The 18,041-nt window shown below is 51.7% G+C and overlaps 2 protein-coding genes across 4 annotated transcripts in view; one reads left to right on the top strand and one right to left on the bottom strand.

Moving 5' to 3' along the window:
• Positions 1-18,041, top strand: part of Csmd2 (CUB and Sushi multiple domains 2) — a 550,287-nt gene that overhangs the window by 263,803 nt on the left and 268,443 nt on the right. For all 3 annotated transcript variants that reach the window (XM_060379514.1, XM_060379513.1, XM_060379515.1), the window contains exon 6: positions 17,317-17,429. In XM_060379514.1, coding sequence (XP_060235497.1) covers positions 17,317-17,429 — 113 coding nt within the window. The remainder of the gene's footprint in view (positions 1-17,316; positions 17,430-18,041) is intronic.
• Positions 2,736-3,381, bottom strand: Hmgb4 (high mobility group box 4). The gene has a single exon (XM_021637393.2). The coding sequence runs from the start codon at positions 3,279-3,281 to the stop codon at positions 2,736-2,738; it is 546 nt and encodes a 181-aa protein (XP_021493068.1). The 5' UTR covers positions 3,282-3,381.

Raw genomic sequence — 18,041 nt, 5'->3', positions numbered from 1 at the left:
GCCTAGCACCCCAAACTTCGGCTTACACAAGACACCCTGGCATGCCTTGAGTCCCCCTTAATAAGCCACACCTACCTCTGGCCTTAGAACCTTAGCACTTGCCGCACTGTGGCTTCTCTTCAGGGCTCATCATTCTTAACCGTGCTTTAATCACAGACACCGGGATGGTTAGGTGGCCCCACAGCTAGAGGTGCTTGCCACAGAGCCTGATGACTTGACTGATCCTTGGAACCCATGTGATGGAAGAAATCCAACTCCTATTAGTTGCTACACACACACACACACACACACACACACACTCGCCTCTGACCACCTAGAGTGCCCTCTACCCAACCTGTCATTGTCTTCTCACCTGGCGTTGACCACCTAGAGTGCCCTCTACCCAACCTGTCATTGTCTTCTCACCTGGCGTAGTGATGACTCTAGTGATGACTTTTCTGTCCCTTCCTCGCTGGACATGCCCAGAATACCAGAAGTTGCTAGTATGATGTGGGAATTTTTTTTAAAGTATGTTTTGATTAGATGGAAAATTAATGATTACACAGACAGAGAGGCACCAGAGACAGAGGTACACAGAGAAGAATTTGGCCATGAAAATGGTGATGGGTCCAGAGCCTCAGTCTCTTGTCTTCTCAAGGGCAGCGCATCACACTGGATTTGCCCACTCCCTCACCCACCATGTTAGATACAAGCTCCTCTCTTCTCCCTCCTGCTTTCCGTGTTCCTCCATTGTCATCACAGTATGGTCATTAGAAGCCGATGAACTTATCTCCTCCTATTGTCTTTATCAGAAAAGCTTATGAGTGTTTTGTTTTTGTTTTTGTTTTTGTTTTGTGGGGGGGTTGTTGTTGTTAGGGGCCTTGCATGCTGTTGTCAAAACTCTGGCTTGACCTCCCACATTCTTATAATCACACCAGAAACCAAGGAGGAATAGCCCAAGATCCCAGGGCAGAGTCTGCTATGCTGTGCAGCTATCCACCAGGCCTCTACCATTCCAGAGCCAGCCATGAGGAAGGATAGTCTGGGTCTAAGTACCGGACAGAGGGGGAGCTGTCTCATTTAGTCTGCATTCCAAGGGCTCGTTGACAAAGGACTGGAGACAACGGACAGGGCAGCAGCTAGGCAGAGAAACAAGGCTGCCGGTAACGCCTTCTAGAATTATGCCAGCTGGCATCCTTTGAGCCATGTCTTAGCACCTCTGTAGAGTTTAATCATCGGCTGGCTCGGGAGGCTCATCCATTATGCATCTGCTGAAGACGATAAGGCAGGAGGGCCTTAAGTTCGAGGCCAGCCGATAATGAATATCTTTACCTTTAGACTTGCGTCCATTGCTTCCATTGGCCTCACAAGGCCACAAGCAAGGTTTCAGCCGCGGTTGAATTGTCACACAATGGCTCAAGCTGTGGAGAATCTACAGCCTGCTCATATGGTTGCCACAGCCTTGTGTTTGCAGGGCAGAGCCTCAAGCCTCTGCTTTTCACTGTTTAGCATTCTTCAGCCGCCGGAGGTTTTCTTCCAGTTCCTGGGACTGCTTACTTCATCCAACAAGAAGGAAACTTTCTAGGGTGAATTGGCTAGCAAGGTAGTGTACCCACTGGCTAGAAGCAATGCCACCTATTAGGTATTCAGAGCTGGGCCACCTCATTCAGCCACTAAGATAACTCATAAAGCAGGTGCTGTACCCCACTTCAGAGGAGGAGGCGGCTGTGGTTCCCTGGGAGAAGCAAGGCGGGAGGGATGAGTGTGGGTTGCCTTTTGAGAGAAAGGAGAACACTTAAGTTTGATGATCTCTGTCTTTTCAATGAAGCAGAAAATGAGGGTGTCTCCTGAGAGGGTGGAGGGGAGGCAGGGCCGAGCTGGAATACCAGCTGTAAGCCATGGGGGAGTGGGGATTTCACTAGCATGAGAACGTCATGGGTGGCCTCATCCCTCCCTCACGCTTCTCACTCGCCATGACTCCCAAGGCTCTGTCTGATGCCGCACCTTTCTCTGTTGTTAGGTTCTCACACAGAGGAGCTTCACAACCTCTCCCCCGACATACACACATGTACACAACCACCCGGTCCCATGGAGCTGGCATGAGGGAACCCAAACAAGCTGACTGCAAACCCAGAGTTTTTCACTGCCATCAAAATCAAAATGGCTGCCTGGACAGAGCACAGTCCCTCTCAGTTTGGTCCCATTCTTGGGAGATGACAAATGTCAACAGTTAGGACGTTTATTAATTACCAAGTCAGTCACTAGGCTTCGGTCACAGAAGCAGCTGTGTGACCTAGAGGGAGTGGAATGGGTGGCAGCTAGTCAATAAATGCATCCCCAGCCTGATTCCAGGGGTGTCCTAGTGAGAGCGTCAGAGGTACCCAAAGGCTAGGGCTAACCCTGCCTTCCTAATCCAGCTTGGATGGAATGATAGCCTGGACTGAGCTCTTGGCCTGCCATCCTCTGTTCACTAGAACATGGCTCCATGTTCCTATTTCTTGATTCCAACCCAAGGAGGCTCCCCCTGCTCATACGACTTTCAATTTCTCACACATGAGCTCCACCACACCTGTCAACCCAGGCCAGTTGGACCCTGCAGTCATTCCCCGCTTAAAGCTACCTCTCCGAAAGCCATCCTCCTCCCAAGACCTCTCCAGCTGGACCTCAATAAAACCACTCACTTTCACAGCAGCACATCAAAGCGCATTCTAACCACACACAGGACACCAGAGCCAGAGAGCCAGCTCATTGACATTTTATTTTTTCAAACTGGCTCTCGCCGACCCCCGGCGGGTCCGCTTCCGACCCTGGCATTGCTTGCGGTAGTTCTCCACTTCCTCGAAGTACTTGGCACGCAAAAGTGCAGCCTTCTGTTCATACGGCTGCTTGTCTGCATCCGAGATGGTGGACCACATCTTCCCGGTGGCCTTGGCCACCTGCACCACTGACCAGCTGGGGTTTTCTTGCTTCAGCTGAGCATAGTGGTCCAGGGAGAAAAGCAGGAAGGACGATGGAGGCTGTCTTGGGGCTTGCGGGTCTTTCTTTCTCCTCCTTCTTCTCTTGCCTATGTAATTCATCATTTCTTCCTGGTACCGGGCTTTGTCGAGCTTGGCTAGGGCTTCATACTTCGCCTTTTCATGCTTCGAGATGGATTTCCATTTTTCTGAGCACTTTCTTGAGAACTCTTTAAAGCCAAGGTAAGTATTTGGCTGTTGCTCCTTGAATTTGTTCCTGTAATTTAGCATAAAGTGAATGTAAGACGAGACATTCACCTTGGGCCTTAGCTGTACGTCTTTTCCCATGTTTATATAACCATGATTTTCTTCTCTGGATCCCGCTAATTTGGATAGCAGAGACTCCTGTCTCCACACCCAGGAGCAATCTAGAAGGTGCCCTGCTTGCGGTGAAATTTCCTCTGTGTGTGAGCCTCAGCCAGGGCCTGGCCTTTTCAGGGCTGGTGGCTTTGTTGAGTCAAAGAAGGGAAATTGTGATGTCATCCCCAAGCTGGCCAATGCCAGCTAGGTTCAGGTGTCATTTGCAGGTTGGTTAGTCCTGGGGGGGCTTTTTTTTTTTTGCCTCTGAGGAAAGATGAGGGTTTATCTGAACCTTATTAGAGTAGCTACTAGCCCTAGGAGTCTTTCTCCTTGGCTTCCTGGAGGCTCTGGGCTTTGCTCAGCCTCTGGCCTCTTTATATCCCTGTACCCCCAGGGGTCATAACAAGGGCTGCCTTTTTCTATGTGAAATTGTCAGGTTGCCACCTCCTCATCCTCCACACAGGCTAGAAATAATGAACACGAGGAGGGTGGATGGCTCAGGAGCTGTCACGATAATATGTGAAGGCTTTCTGTTTGCCTTGAGCAGTGGCAGTGCCTGCTGCACAAAGGGTTTAGTAGTAACTCTAAAAATAATCAGCGATGACAGCTGGGACTCGGTTCCTGTCAGGACAAAGTTGTCTAATTTAAAACCCAAGCACTCCGGCTCTGAGTCTGAATCCTTCGTTCCTCTGAAGAAATTTGAGGTGGGGGAGGGAAGGAGGGAAGAGAAGCTGGGAGTTTCTTAATTACATTGGAGTTCTTGGAAAACGTGAATTCTTAGCTCTTCCAGAGGCCCCCTCATCACCCTCGAAAGAGTCCCTATTTCTTAGGGTTAGTTTACAAAATGCTAGTAATCGGCAAATTGGCTTCTTTTGGATAAAAGTAGTTAACATCCCACTGAGGAGAGTGCAATAAGGGCCAACAGACTTATCTGTGTGTAAGCGGATTTACTAAGACTCCAGTGGATGACAGTAGTGCCACATGCATGGGACAAGAAAATGGATTCTCATTGACATAAGGTCAGAGTTCAAAATTAAGTAGCCACTAACAGGCAGGAGCTGTGGTTCTTGGGCATTGTTTGATTGATTGGAGACATAGTACCAAAAACTTTTTTGGGGAGAGCTAGAGGTGAGATTTTTGGTCTCAGCCTGTGTAGACTGTTTTCTGGGGTTCAGGGGGAGGAGGGGTCAGATGTATATACGGTCTCAGTAAGTGTCCTTACAAGGAAGCTGTCCTCAGACCTCCAAGACTGGCTTCAACATTTGGCTTGTGGTAAAGAAAGTCACCTCAGCCATACTCTCTGCCTCCCTGTGAGGCTATGATTTCTCCTAAAATGTGTTTGCACTAGCAGGGGGCATTGTTCCAGGTGACCTGTAAGGCACTCTGGCAGTCAGAAATAAATAAATTAATTAATTAACAGACAAACAAAATAAATAAATAAATAATAGAAAAGCTACGGGAATCTGTTAGTGTGCAGGCTACACTGTAGACTTGGAGGGATGATGGGAAATGCTTTGGCCAGAGGAGCTGATCTAGGTCCCCTGCTTCTGAAGTCAATGCTGTGTGCTGGTAAAGGCCTACTGTTTGCCTTTCCCTGGCTACTCTACTTAAAGATGACCAAGGTCTATTTCCTGTGACCTTGAGGAGCCTCAGGAGATCAGGAATGGAGGACTTGAGTTTGGAGGCCTGTGTCCTGGCTCTACCCGCTAGAGGTCGCCTGGAGTTGTCACCTCCCTGGACTTGGTAAGGTGCCCTGTCTAGGCTGGTGACAGTTCTGTTTCCACCGCCTCCAATCCGATGTCACTTCCCTACACCCCAGGACCTTCCTGAACGCTGTCCCTCACCTTTATGGGTAGTCTTGTTCATTAAACATTCCTCAAATCATTCTAATTTGAGTCACCATCTGTCTTCTGCTGGGAAGCTGACCAAAGTACCATGTCAGCAAATCTTTCACCATATAGACTTCAACCCCAAGCAGAAGGGTATTGAAATTCTAGAGACTCAGATTTGCACAGTCCCTAGAGACCCAGAAGTACCTTCAGGGGCAGGGCCTGCTGAGAGTAAGGCAGCCTCTTCCATCTAGTGTCCCAAATTACAAGACGTCCTTTAAGCAGGGACATTGGTCTTGTAGCTGTACAGTAAAGACCTTAGGCTTCATGGATGGCGGGACTTCTTGGTGCAAATCCTCAGCTCTGCCATTCTGGTTCAAGGGTAAGCACAGGCAATGCACAAACAAATGACTGTGGCTCTGCTAATAAAGCTTTCTTTACACAAACAGGCTATAGGCCAGGAGTTCTTGGTCTGGCTATGAGTTCAGTTTCTGAGGTCTCCCGATTGCAGTCCACAATCAAAAATACACTTTTTCTCATGGCTCATTAGCATAAATGTGCATATATAATGTGTGTCAGCCTCTGTCTCTGAGGATGATATATATTCATGCAGTCCTCATTGCAATGCAATGGGGTGATGTTTTCCTTACCGCTGTAAGGAGGTCACGATTCAAATCTTACTAACATGTACTTAGTAGGTGTGTTCTATACTTCTCTTTCTGGTGTGTTGTATCTTGATGGTTGTAAGTAAACCCACAGGCTGATCGCAAGGCTCACTAATGATCCTAGCTCATCTGAAGAACTCCATCCAGGCAAGTTCACTTGGAAACCGTGAGGGCCCCTTTCCTTGGCTAAATGAAGTGGGAGGAGTACGGCTTCCAAAGGCTAAACAGACAGGAATTCCAGAGCTTGTCATTGGGTGACTCCGGTCAGGTCTTGTTCTCAAAGTCACATCTTCTAAAAAGCAGTGATGGAACTGAGGCGATGACTCAGATGGTAAAGTGTTTGCCGAGCAAGTGTGAGGGCCTCAGTTTCGTTTTCCAGAACCCACAAGAGCACTGGCTGCCCTTCCAGAGGACCCGGGTTCAATTCCCAACACTCACAGGGCAACTCCTAACTGTAACTCCTGTTCCAGGGGATCCGATACCCTCATACAGACATACATGCAGGCAAAAATACCAGCATATGTAAAATACAAATAATTATTTATGGCACCAAAGAGGTAGAGACAGGAGGGTCCCTGGCATTCAATGGTCAGCTAACCTACCTCAATCAGCAACCCCAAGACCCGTGAGAGGGGCCCTGTGTCAAAAAGCCAAGGCAGACAGCGGTGGCAGGAGCAACACCAGTGGCTGTTGACTTTTCCCCTCCATGTTCACACACACACACACACACACACACACACACACACACCCACATACATGAACACCCGCACACAAGAAAATCAAGGGCAGTATGAGAAGCCGATAAAGCCAGGGTTTACAGGCTGAAATGAAAGCAGGCAAAGCCGTTGGCCCACCCTCTCTGGTATAGCACAGGCTGGGACGCAGGGTCAGGAAGGGGATAACAGAGTGCCTCTAAGAGCAGAGGAAACTGGCAGGCATCCCCTCAACCACGCTGTCTCAGAGGTCAGCAGCAGGAGTGACAGCGCATGGGCCCCTTCTATGATGCCATTATAAGCTCATCGCCCCTCCATGGTGGCCTCCCTCCACACTCACGTCCTGCATCCAGTCCCAAGAAAACATTAGACCAAGCCACATACGGGGTCCAAACATAGGATTGATGCCCTCTGAGCATCAAGTCTTGGGAAAGCAAGGACACAAGTCTACATTGGATGAGAGAGCTCAGTGGGAGGAGGGATGCTGGGTTGGATGTTGGAGCAGAAAAGGGCTAAGCCTTCCACTCAGCGGACAGTGCCGCAGCAGCGCTGACTTAGTTTTAATGCGTGTTCTTGAGGTACGATGCCAACCTTGGAGAGCCTGGGGGAGGGGAATCCGGCACCATGATCTGGTGGGTAGGGATACAAGAAGAGGAAAATGACTGGGTACAAGAATGGAAACACGATAGTAGTAAGGGTCAGGCAAGCCCGGTCGTCTCTGGTGTGGAAGATCTAGGACCACACCACGTTTGGGGTGGAGGGAATCCTTCAGGGCCCTTGAGAAGCCACTCGAGCCACAGGGTTAGAGAGCGGCCTCATTTCACCCAGTCTCATGACCTTCTTCCAACCACAGTGAACATGTCTGGCACCCCTTCCTTTCCACACATTCCTTCTCTTGGAGAACTATTCCGACACCAGTCCTAGGGGCTGGGGTTGGGGAGGGGGAAGGCGCCCTAGAAATCATGCCCTTGTCCTAAGGGATGGGGACATGGCCTAGGCAAATGCTCCGAGACCTGCCGTGAGCCTTTTCTATTTACTGCTGGCTGTGTTCTCTCTGACGGTGAAGGTGAGAGGCTGAATCAGGGAGCTGCCGTTGGGTGGCTGAGGTTCAGCCTCGAGCAGCTGCCCTTCGCCGTTGGCCAGCAGACAGCCCTGCAGAGCAAGGCTGATGGCATTTGAGCTTGTAGCTCCGGACATCCCCGAGCCAACTGCAGCTCTGATCTTCTGTGCTTTAGCTACAACGGCTACTGGTCCCTTCTCTGCTCCAGAGTGACCTGGATTTCTGCAACCCAAAGTCACCAGTACATGGAACGTATAGGGTGTGACAGGACGGGGTACAAAGCACGGATACAGGATAAGAGGAGACAGGAACTCCCCCCCCTCCAATGGTTTTGGTTCTCTCCCTCTCCTCCATCTATTAAAGCCTTACCATGTTGATAGCCCACCCCTGGCTTCTTAGAGACAGAGGATGCCTCACCCACTGTGGCCCTCACAGCACACATGTGTTCGCCTGGGGCCTGCTGTGGACCAGGCACAGTGCTGAGGGTGCCTGTGTGCGCTGTCTCACCTCAGCTCTCAGGCCCTGTGCAGGCTCTTCACTCATCCGGAGTGAACCAGCTAGGAATTTAAAAGATGCAGAGTCACCACAAAGACTACTTCAGGGGCCCCTGTGTAGAGTGTCTCCTCATATCGCTTCCACTCTGATAGTCCCTTATCCCTGGAGTCTTCCTGGCTGCACAGAGATGTGGCCTCTCCCGGGGAGGTCACTGCTGTACCTTGAGGCTTCTTGACAGCTGGCTCTGCCTGACTGTCATCATTAAGCAGCATCCCCAACCCTTGTCATGGTATGTGACTGTGGATCCAGAGAGTAACGCCACTATCACACAAGGTCACAGGGTCAGTGTAGGGGTGGGAGCAGGACACAGCTCCATGACACTCCAGGACCCCTTGCTGGTCTTAGTGTGCAAAAGGGTCTAAACCCCTGACTCTGGCCAGGGGTCCCAGTCATCCAGCCTTCAGAGCTGCCTTCTCGGGGTGAAGAAATGACATTCAGAATGGCAGTGGAGTGGGAGGTGCCCTTGGAAGGCATCTAAAACCTTTCCTCTGTGGAACAATTCCAAGAGAAGTACGCCAGAAGCCATCATGAGGCAGGTGTGTTCACCCTTCCTGGAAGAGGCAGGCTCTTCTTTCTCCCATTTCCTCCATCTTCCAGCGAAGGAGGAAGATGGGCAAAGCTGGGATGGTAGGAACTACTGGGCTTGGGGGAGGGACTGCCAAGGTTCCTGCCTTTTCCCCCAGCTCTGTTCAGTCTCCAGAGCAGATGCTAGCTCTCTCGTTGATCTTGGAAGCCTGTGGGGGGCCAGAGAGGTGTGATTAATCAATTTAATCAACCCTATGTCCTCTGGAAATAGAAGAAGCATTCTTTGTACATTGCTCAGGTACCATCCAAATTCCTCTTGTGAGGCCCCTACTGTGTCAGCACAGTCCCCAGGGCCTAGTACACAGAGCACAGCTGTGCGGAGGAATCCCATGGCACTGGAGAGGAAACAGAAGCGATGTTACGTGTTTACCTGGTAAGAAGCAGAGCCTCAATGTCAATCTAGGACTGGCTGATTGCCCAAGCCCTGGCCCTGGACCTCCTCGTGTTGCATCTGTGCAGGGTCAGCCGGTGGCATCAGCCCTGAGATAGGTACCTGGGCAGGGGGAGTGTTGGTACCCTGGGAGGGTGTCATGGTCACGAAGCTCTGAAAGCCTGCTCCATAGTCCTGGGTCATGCCAGGTGTGAGAGGGTTCAGCGTTCCAGGGCATCAGGGCCACCACCATGGATCTCAGATCTAACCTGCCAAGTTAGAGACCTGGGTGGGAGCAGAGCACAGCCTCCCCGAGAACCCTGAAACTGGTGAAAGCAGTCTGCACTGAGATGCTGCCCTGGGCAAGCCTGGACCAGGACTGGAAGAGAACCAACGGACACAGCCTGGGACATGATTTAGGTGCGTTGGGCAGGGTAGGACAGCATGGCTGGATGACTGCACTTTCTGGCCAGAGTCGGGGGGGTAGACCCTTTTGCACATTAAAACCAGCAAGGGGTCCTGGAGCGTCCTGGAGCTGTGTCCTGCTCTCACCCCTACACTGACCCTGTGACCTTGTGATAGCGGCATTACTCTCTACATCCACAGTCACATACCATGACAAAGGATGCTGCTTAATGATGACAGTCAGGCAGAGCCAGCTGTCCAGAAGCCTCAAGGTACAGCAGTGACCTCCCCGGGAGAGGCCACATCTCTGTGCAGCCAGGAAGACTCCAGGGATAAGGGACTATCAGAGTGGAAGCAATGTGAGTAGACACTCTATACAGGGGCCCCTGAAGAGTGGAAGAAGAGATGCTGGGACATCTTCCCTTCCCCATTCATACCTCACAGAACTAGACCAGTAGGGGAAACCTCCCTCCTCTTCATCCTTCTCCTCACCAAGCAACCTCAAACCAGGTTCCTGGGACCTTGTTTTCCTGAAAGAAACCCATCTCCTGATTGGCCTACATTAGGTCACATGGCTACCATGATTCAGTTGGCTGTTAGTAACTGTTGTGTCATACATATATGTGGTCATCCCTTTGGGTTGGGGGACACAGAATGGTCTTTGTGTGCTGGGTTTTAGTGCTGAAGGAAGAGTGGAACCATGTGACTTAGACTGGACCAGAAGGGGACAGGACTGGACATCATCCCTAGGAAATTTCTGAGGACCTATCCCCAGGCCCCCATACAATGCCCCCGGCACTCTCTCTGTTAAATCGCTTCAGCATCTCAGGACACATCATGTATGTCACAGGCTAGAAGCATCCATCCCTTCAGTCCTGTGCCTGGGATGCCAGGCCACAACTACCCCTACCCGCATAAAACCTTAGAGTGCTACCACCCAAAAGGTACCCCTCAGATGTCAACAGCAAAGCTCGTTTTCCCCAGCCACAGACCCAGCTCAGGACCTTGTTCCTCCACACTCCAGGCTCAGACACACTCTCCAGAGAGCCACACATCTGAAGGAAAAACATTTGCCTGGTGCATCTAGGGGACTCCCTGGAGCTCACAATCAGCCAAACTGCAAAGTTCTGCCCGTTGGTGGAGTCTGAGGAGCCACTTGTGGGAAAACAGAAACATTTGCTCACACTGACAAAGACCCCACTGCTGCTGGTTCTTGGGGTGCATGCATCCGGGTGGTCCCCTGGGAAGGAGGTCCAGCAGCTGCTGAGTGGGTGCACAGCATGCCTGCCACCCCCAGCAGCCCTCCACACTGCCACCTCCTCCCTACCCCCCACCCTCTGCTTTCATCAGTCGGTTCTCCATCATACATGCGCTCACTTCATGGTCTCTTCTTCCACTGTGAGGTATTCAGTGAGTCTGTCCCTGGTGGAGAGCACTCTGCCATGTACTGAGGAATGATGGGCAGACAAGAGAGAGGCAGTGGTTTTCCATAGTCTGCAGAGAAACAGGCCCGGGAGAGAATGAAGTGAGCCCTGGGGACATAGGAAGAGCCAGCCAAGCCAGGCATTCGTGGGCGGGTTTCCTGTTGCTAATATTCACCGTCCTGAAGGAGGAGAGGAAGTAGCTGGGATGAGGGTATGAAGGGAAGCTGGTCAGGGAGAATCGAGAGATGAATTTTTCATCGCTGTGAACATTCCAAAGGAAAGAAGACTATCTTAGGGTTTCTATTTCTGTGATAAATACGATGACTTAAAAACAAGTTGGAGAAAGTTCATTTCATCTTAGAGCCTGAAGCCCACCATCCAGAGAAGCTGGGGAAGAAACTCAGAGCAGGGACCTGAGAGGCAGGAGCGGATGCAGAGGCCGTGGAGGAGCGCTGCTTACTGGCTTGCTCTTCGAGGCTTGCTCAGGCTGCTTTCTTACAGCACTTAGAATCAAGGAGTACCTCACATAGCAAGCCGGCCCATCTCATATCAGCCATTAATCAAGAAAATGCACCACAGCCTTGTCCACAAGCCAATCTGGCAGAAGTTCCCACTTCCAGAATGACTCTAGTTCGTGTCAGATTGATATAAAACTAACCAGCGCAGGGGTTCACGCGAAGGTGGGTACCAGGCCAAAAGGCCCCGAAGGACTTCTGGAATCTGACCTAAGATCAGTTAGTGGTGTCTCCCTCTCTGACTGCAGAGGAAACAAGTAGTTGCTGTTAGTTCATCTGTTGTTCTGAATACACTCAACCCAAGTGTCCTGGGGCTGGAGAGCTCAGTTGGTAAAGTGCCTGCTGCTCAGACATGGGACCCTGAGTTCAATCCTCAGGAATGACAGCAGAGGTTAACCTACACTCACACACACACACATACCCGAGTGACACCCCCCCCCCGGAGTATTCTGGCGCTCCCACCACCTTGACAGAGCTTCTTGCCTGCTGCCTGTGGCCTCCAGCCAGCAGTCTCCCACCCTACCCTCCCGCCTCTGAGCTCCGGCTTCCTCCAGCTGAGCCTTGCACTTTCTGAGAATCGGCTGGGTCTGTTGCCAACTCTCCAAGTGCGAGTCATATTTGTTATTGTAATTATGTGATTTAAATTAAACATCACATAAACGGATGAGATACGAGCATGGAAGGAAATACAGTCGCTGCGATGGCAACTCCATCGAATGCTCTTGAACGATTCTTCGAAGCGGAGTCTCTGGGAAGAATTCGGAGGGCACAGCTACGCCCAAAGTTCAGTTCCTCGGGTCAGGAACAAGATCTTGGTACATGGTGCCAGTTAGTAAATATTTGTTGCCTAGGTGTCTGGTGTGATTTATAGGAGATACAAAGTCTGGACTTGCAAGCCTGTGGGTGGGGGAAAGGACTTAGTTCTCTGCAAAGCTAATTACATGGCAATTACATGGATGTTTGAGTTGTTCACATGGTAATGAAATGTCTAAGGCACATATTTGTCCTTTTGTGATCCCCTCCTTAGAAATTCAGCTTTAATTTAGTGACATCATCTGTGAGGCTTGCGTGCCGAGAATGAGCAAACTTTTGCAAGGGACCAGACAGTAAATGACATGACAGTGCAAAGCTTTCTCACTGAGTAGCCAAGAATGACCTTGAACTTCGTTGCCTCTCCCCACCCCTCCACCCCCTCCCAATTCCCTGTAACCATTTTATGGGGTCTGGGGTGGCTTGACCCTTTGCTGTAAGCACAGCAGCCTTGTACAGGATGCAAATGAACGGATGGGCGTGGCTGTGACTCAGCAGAGGGTGAAACTTCATGCGCAGGAATAGGCGGGGGGGGGGGGGGGGGGGGCCTTGCTTGGCAGCTACATTCCCCTACTAATCTGTCCTGCAGTGTGGCTAGAGGTATGGGAAGGAAACTCCCATCCCTCATCTGGTGCAGTTTGCCTTCTAGCTGGGGAGACTGTCATCCGGTCAATAGGCCGAGGACAGTGGCGTGGGAACATGCTACAGAGGGGGACACACTGAGCAGGCAACAGGCGACCAGGCTTGAAGGACCAGTGACGTTGTGCCAGGGAGTCAGATGGGGCAGCGGGGGAGACACCCTGGGTAGCGTAAACTGTAGCGGCAGCGACGGGGACTTAGAGTGCAGGGGAGGGAGGAGGGTATGGAAGAGTTTGGCTCGATTCTGGAGCTGGTGGGTCTGTCCCTCCACTAAGATTCCTCTGGAAGGATGAGCTTGCTTGAGTCACAGCGACCCCTCCGTCTCCCTGACAGGTGGCTGGGAGGAAGTGACATGGGGTTATGCCTGTCTCCCCTTTCTGGCCTCCCCGGGGCCTACTGTGGAGATGAGGGATGAGGGCTCACACTGGAGTCTAAGGTGCAGAAAGGCCCAGGGCCCCTATCCTGCAGGGTTACACTGGCTCAGGACCACTGCCACGTGAGGGGCCGTGGGTGCTCTTGGCAGAGGCAGTGACCGTGAGGGGACGGGCCACTGCACAGAGACAGGGACCGCCCACTCAGCTCTTCATGCCACACAGCACCCTTGTCCTCTGTATTTCCTCTGGAGGCAGGCACGTCCCCCAGGACTGGCAGTTTTCAGAGATGCTGGCTCTTGAACCAGTCTCCTGTGTCTCTGCTGATGGGGAAGCAGTGCCGTGGGACTCATTGTTGCAAGGGGCGTCCCTCAGCTCCGCAACACCCGGACTGCTGGAGATACTTCCATGAAGGAATGCTTTCCACAGACCACCTTCCTGCTGCCGCCAGGAGCAAGGCTGAGCGCGCTCTGCAGAGGCGCTCCAAGCCACTCTCTCCCTAATCATCTGTGGGCCAGATTCCATTAATGAAGCCCCATTTAACAAAAGTCAATTTACCAAAAAGAGAGAAGAAGAAAAAAAAAAAAAAACCTCGAGTGTAATTGCTTAAATACATTTTATGTAGTACCGCCGTAGCGATTTACTGGGCAAGCTTGGAATTCCCCAGGCCCCCTAGAGAGAAGTTAATGTGGACAGAAAGGTTTGAAGGGGGAGCCTCTGCCTTTGTGTTTCTCTCCTTTAATTATGATTCTAAGAGGGAACAAAATTAAAGAGAATCCTGGAGGGTAGAAAGAGAGGAAGACGCAGGGTGGGATTCAGCCTGGGCTGGCCCACAGGCGTGAGTATGTGGCAGCGCCTCCCTGGCTGGGTGCCCAGGCTCTGAATGATGGCCTAGGTTACGATCTCACCTCTCTGTGTAGCCGGGTGGCCCAGGTGTAGTCAAGCTCTCCTGCTTTACCAGTTAGTAACAGTGCTGTGTGCACGTGTGTGTGTGTGTGCGCGTGCACCCATGTACAAGTGCTCAGGTTGAAAGCCAGGCAAGAGACACACCAGGAAGAGGAAGGCTCCACTGAGGATGTGAAAAACAGGCAGGTAGGGGTCTAGAAGGAAGGTTGGCACGGCAGGCAGAGGGAATTGGTCAGGTGCAAAGGTCCTGGGGCAGAAGCCGGCCTGGGCAGGTTTTCACAGCAAAGAGCCCGTGCGGCTAGAGCATAAAAATCAAGAGTTAAAGGTGGGAGCAGGAAGGGAGGCCCTCCCGAGGGCCATGGAGGTCCACACTGGGGGCTGCACTCCGAGGACAGGAACACCTAGGGATTCATCTTACTTCGTCTCCTGTTGAATGAGCTCTGCTAAGGGCTCATTTACGTAAAATCAGACTCCCGGCTGGGAACGCACAACTCGTTGGATCGCTGGCAGAAGTGGCCTTCCCACACAGTTAACAGAGCCTAGATCCAGATCATCTCCCTCCTCCTCAACCACGCAGGGTCCACCGGCAGCCCTCAGCCTCGCTCTGGTTCCCACAGGTCCACACGCTCTCACTGAACATTCGGCTTTCCCAGAGTTCCAGGGAATGGGACTCCAGGGTGCCTTCTGCGTTCATGGTCTGCACTCTCAGCCCTTACTCGGGATTCTTACTCACGGCCCGTGCTCACTGTCCATACTTGCTCTTCATGATCATGATCTACCCTCACGACCCACACTCATGTCCACACTCGCTCTCTTTTACCACCTCTGATCCCCATAAATCTTCACTCTTTTGCCTCAGCATGACTTCAGCCTACAAGCTTACCCACATCTTTGTCTTTACTGGCATGGAAAGGAATATTTCCGTTTGTTGGTTTGGGGGTTTTGGTTTTTGGCAACAAAGCTCTCTTGCTCTGGAGCCCAGACCGGCCTCAAATTCCCAGCAATCCTCCTGGCTCAATCTCCTGAGGGCTGAGATTTCAGGAGAGAGTCACTGTGTGTGGTTCAGTTAAAAGCTCTGAGCCAAAGCTGGCACCATCTCTCCACAGAGATTTGGTGAGGATCCTACCACAGAGGCGCCAGGTTCTGTGTTAGGGCCAAGGACATTCTCAAATGCTCAACAGACATGCTTGGAAAGACATGCTTGGGGTGGGAGTGGGCAGAGTTGAACACACAAACACAGTCATGAATGCCCCACACACGTAAAGAGAGAGAGAGGGGAAAGAGAACACACAAGCCTTGCCATCTAGGCATGATGGGACCTCTGGAAGGTGCAAGGTAACTATAGGAAAATTAACGTCAGCTTCTACCTCACCCTGGAGCTGGGAAGTTCCCTGCCCCAACTTCCAATTATAGACTGGACGGCTAGACTACCCCCTCTTTGCCTTTTAAAAGAAGCAGCCGTGGGTTCTGAATTATTCAGGTGAATTTCCCCTAGTTCTACTTCCATATGTAAATAGCCTCCAAGCTCTGTCATTGAGCTCGAATTGAATCTGGCCTAGGGTGGGGGGTAGCCCACGATACCAATTGAGGCTCCTTAGAAAATTTAAATGACTCACCCCGTAATAAACTAGTTTAAATGGGATCTGGTGAAATACAGTAATTGGTTTCTATAATAGTTCCTGCCCAAGCACTATGGGTTACGTTCCTGGAGTTTTGTGTGTGTCAGCATTTTCATTCTAGTACGAATTCGGTTCAGAGGGTATCAAGCTTCTTGGTTAAACCTTTTGTTTAATGTATATTAATGGAGAGGCACTCTGTCTTCCCTGTTGGCTTTCCAGTGTCTGTCCCTCGGGATCCCCCTCTCTCGCCTTCTCCTCCTTCCCCTCTGACTGGGAGACCCACTGTGGGCTAGCATCACTCTTTCATCAAGTTTCCAATGGGCCAGATCAACAAAAGCATTAGGGAGTCTGGGGGAGGACAATGAGAGTGTGCTTGGGTTGTTCATTCTCGCTCTTTTCTGTCCTGCTTTTCATAACCCAGCTGAAGTCTGGGTAGAGTGGCTTTGGCTACCCTGCCCTATGGGTTAGGGATATTTCCTGCTTCTTCTGCTCTGGGGGGCGGGGGGGCAATAATAGGTCCTGTCCCTCGTTAGCAGCCTACAGGACTGCCCCCTTCTTACTGGTTTCCCCACTGTCTGCCCTCACTTTAGTAAGGACTGCTTCTCCAAACTGCTCTCTGCTGGGGCTCTGACAGGCCTCTTTGTACCTAGTGTCCTTTTGGGTCCTGAGCACCAAGGTGAGAATAAATAGTTCCCAAGAGTTTGCTGTTGTTGGGGACCCCAGGCTCTCTGCAGGGTGTCATCTTAGGGAGTCCCTGAAACCCGGAGGAGGGGATGTCACCGGAACCTCCTCTGTAGATTAGGTCACAGAATCTCAGAGGGTCTAAGTGACTTTCTTGAGTTCACAGGGCACAGCTGGCTGGTCCCACTGAGACCCAGCTGCTTCCCTCCTCAGTCCCGCTGACTCTTAGTGAAGGGTGATCATTGGAAGACCTGACAGAGGGATTGTAGCTGGAATTGTGGGATTATAAGGCAGGGAAGGAGCTGCTGTGGGTGAACTGGGATGTGCCAGGCTCTGGGATAGCCTTAGTGCCCAGACATTTCCTCACTTAGCCCCACAGACTCCGGGGCTGGGCTTCTCACTGAGAAAGGCCAGGTGCTAGGTACAAGGTCACAGTAAGGAAGCCTTTAAATGAGCCTAAGCCAAGACCTACGTGGCTTTCAAGTCCAGAACCTTGGGAAGACTATCCTGGGACTGGAGTATTTCAGGGACCTGCTGGACTCCTGGGACATGTCTGTATATATAGTGCAGGAGGAAGAGAGACACAAGAGAGGCCAGTCAGGAGAGTGCAAAGATCCAGAAAACAGGAAAAGCAGTAGAATGCCGATGGGGTTGTCTATAGAGAGCCCTCCATTTAGCACCAAGCATGCTTGGGGTGGTCTCAGGCCCTGAGCATATGGTGGGATTTGGTGAATCAGGGGAGGAGGGGGTGATTTGCCTGGAAGTGCCTCCAGCTGCACAGGCCCCGGGCAGCTAGAGTGGGTAGTGCTCACCTCTTGCTGCCGAAGGGGCGCAGACTCCTTGCGGCCCCTGACCTGTCTGTGTCCTGTCCCCCAGGTTTACCGGAGCCAGCCTCCCGGCCCCTGTCATCAGCAGCAAGAACTGGCTGCGGCTGCACTTCACCTCAGACGGTAACCACCGGCAGCGTGGCTTCAGCGCCCAGTACCAAGGTAAGCATAGCTTGACTGGGGCTTCCTCTGACAGAGCAGAAGCGACCTTGGGGGCCTTGGCCCCTCCACACTGCTAACCCACACGTGACTTCGGGAGCCACTGTCTTGGGTCCGTTACAATGGGGGACCAATTGGTCTCCACGCCTGCATCTCTGCACCTGCCCGGATGGCCTTTACCCACCAGAGCATCAGTCCCCAGATGCCGTAGGCTTGGCTCTCACTCTTCAGGCCAGGGTCATCATCACGATGAGCACTAAGAGTCAGGCCCCGTTTAGCAGATGTCTTCACTGCTCCTCCTCACCACGCTGTAAAACAGATGCTTAACTACACGCCCATTTTTACAAGGGAAGCCAGTTTCCCAGCTACAGTCCCCACCACTCTTCTGGGCCAGAGCCCTGCACTTCCTCAGCAGTTAATAGCTGACTCCCTACAGTCTGGAGGCCCCCCCCACGTCTCCACCCTTCTTCAGGCTATCTGGAGCACAACTTTATTGCAAGCATGGGCAAGACCCCTTCAGGGAGTATCCGTGCTTTCTTCCCACCTCCTGTCTGATCTCAGAGCAGGAGCAGCAGGTAGAAACCACGGGTAAGCATATTTACGCTCTAATAAGGA

Source organism: Meriones unguiculatus, chromosome 3 (genome assembly GCF_030254825.1).
Source record: "Meriones unguiculatus strain TT.TT164.6M chromosome 3, Bangor_MerUng_6.1, whole genome shotgun sequence".
NCBI lineage: Eukaryota > Metazoa > Chordata > Mammalia > Rodentia > Muridae > Meriones > Meriones unguiculatus.
The sequence above is the reverse complement of the archived record's forward strand: the minus strand, read 5'-3'. Positions and strand labels throughout refer to the sequence as shown.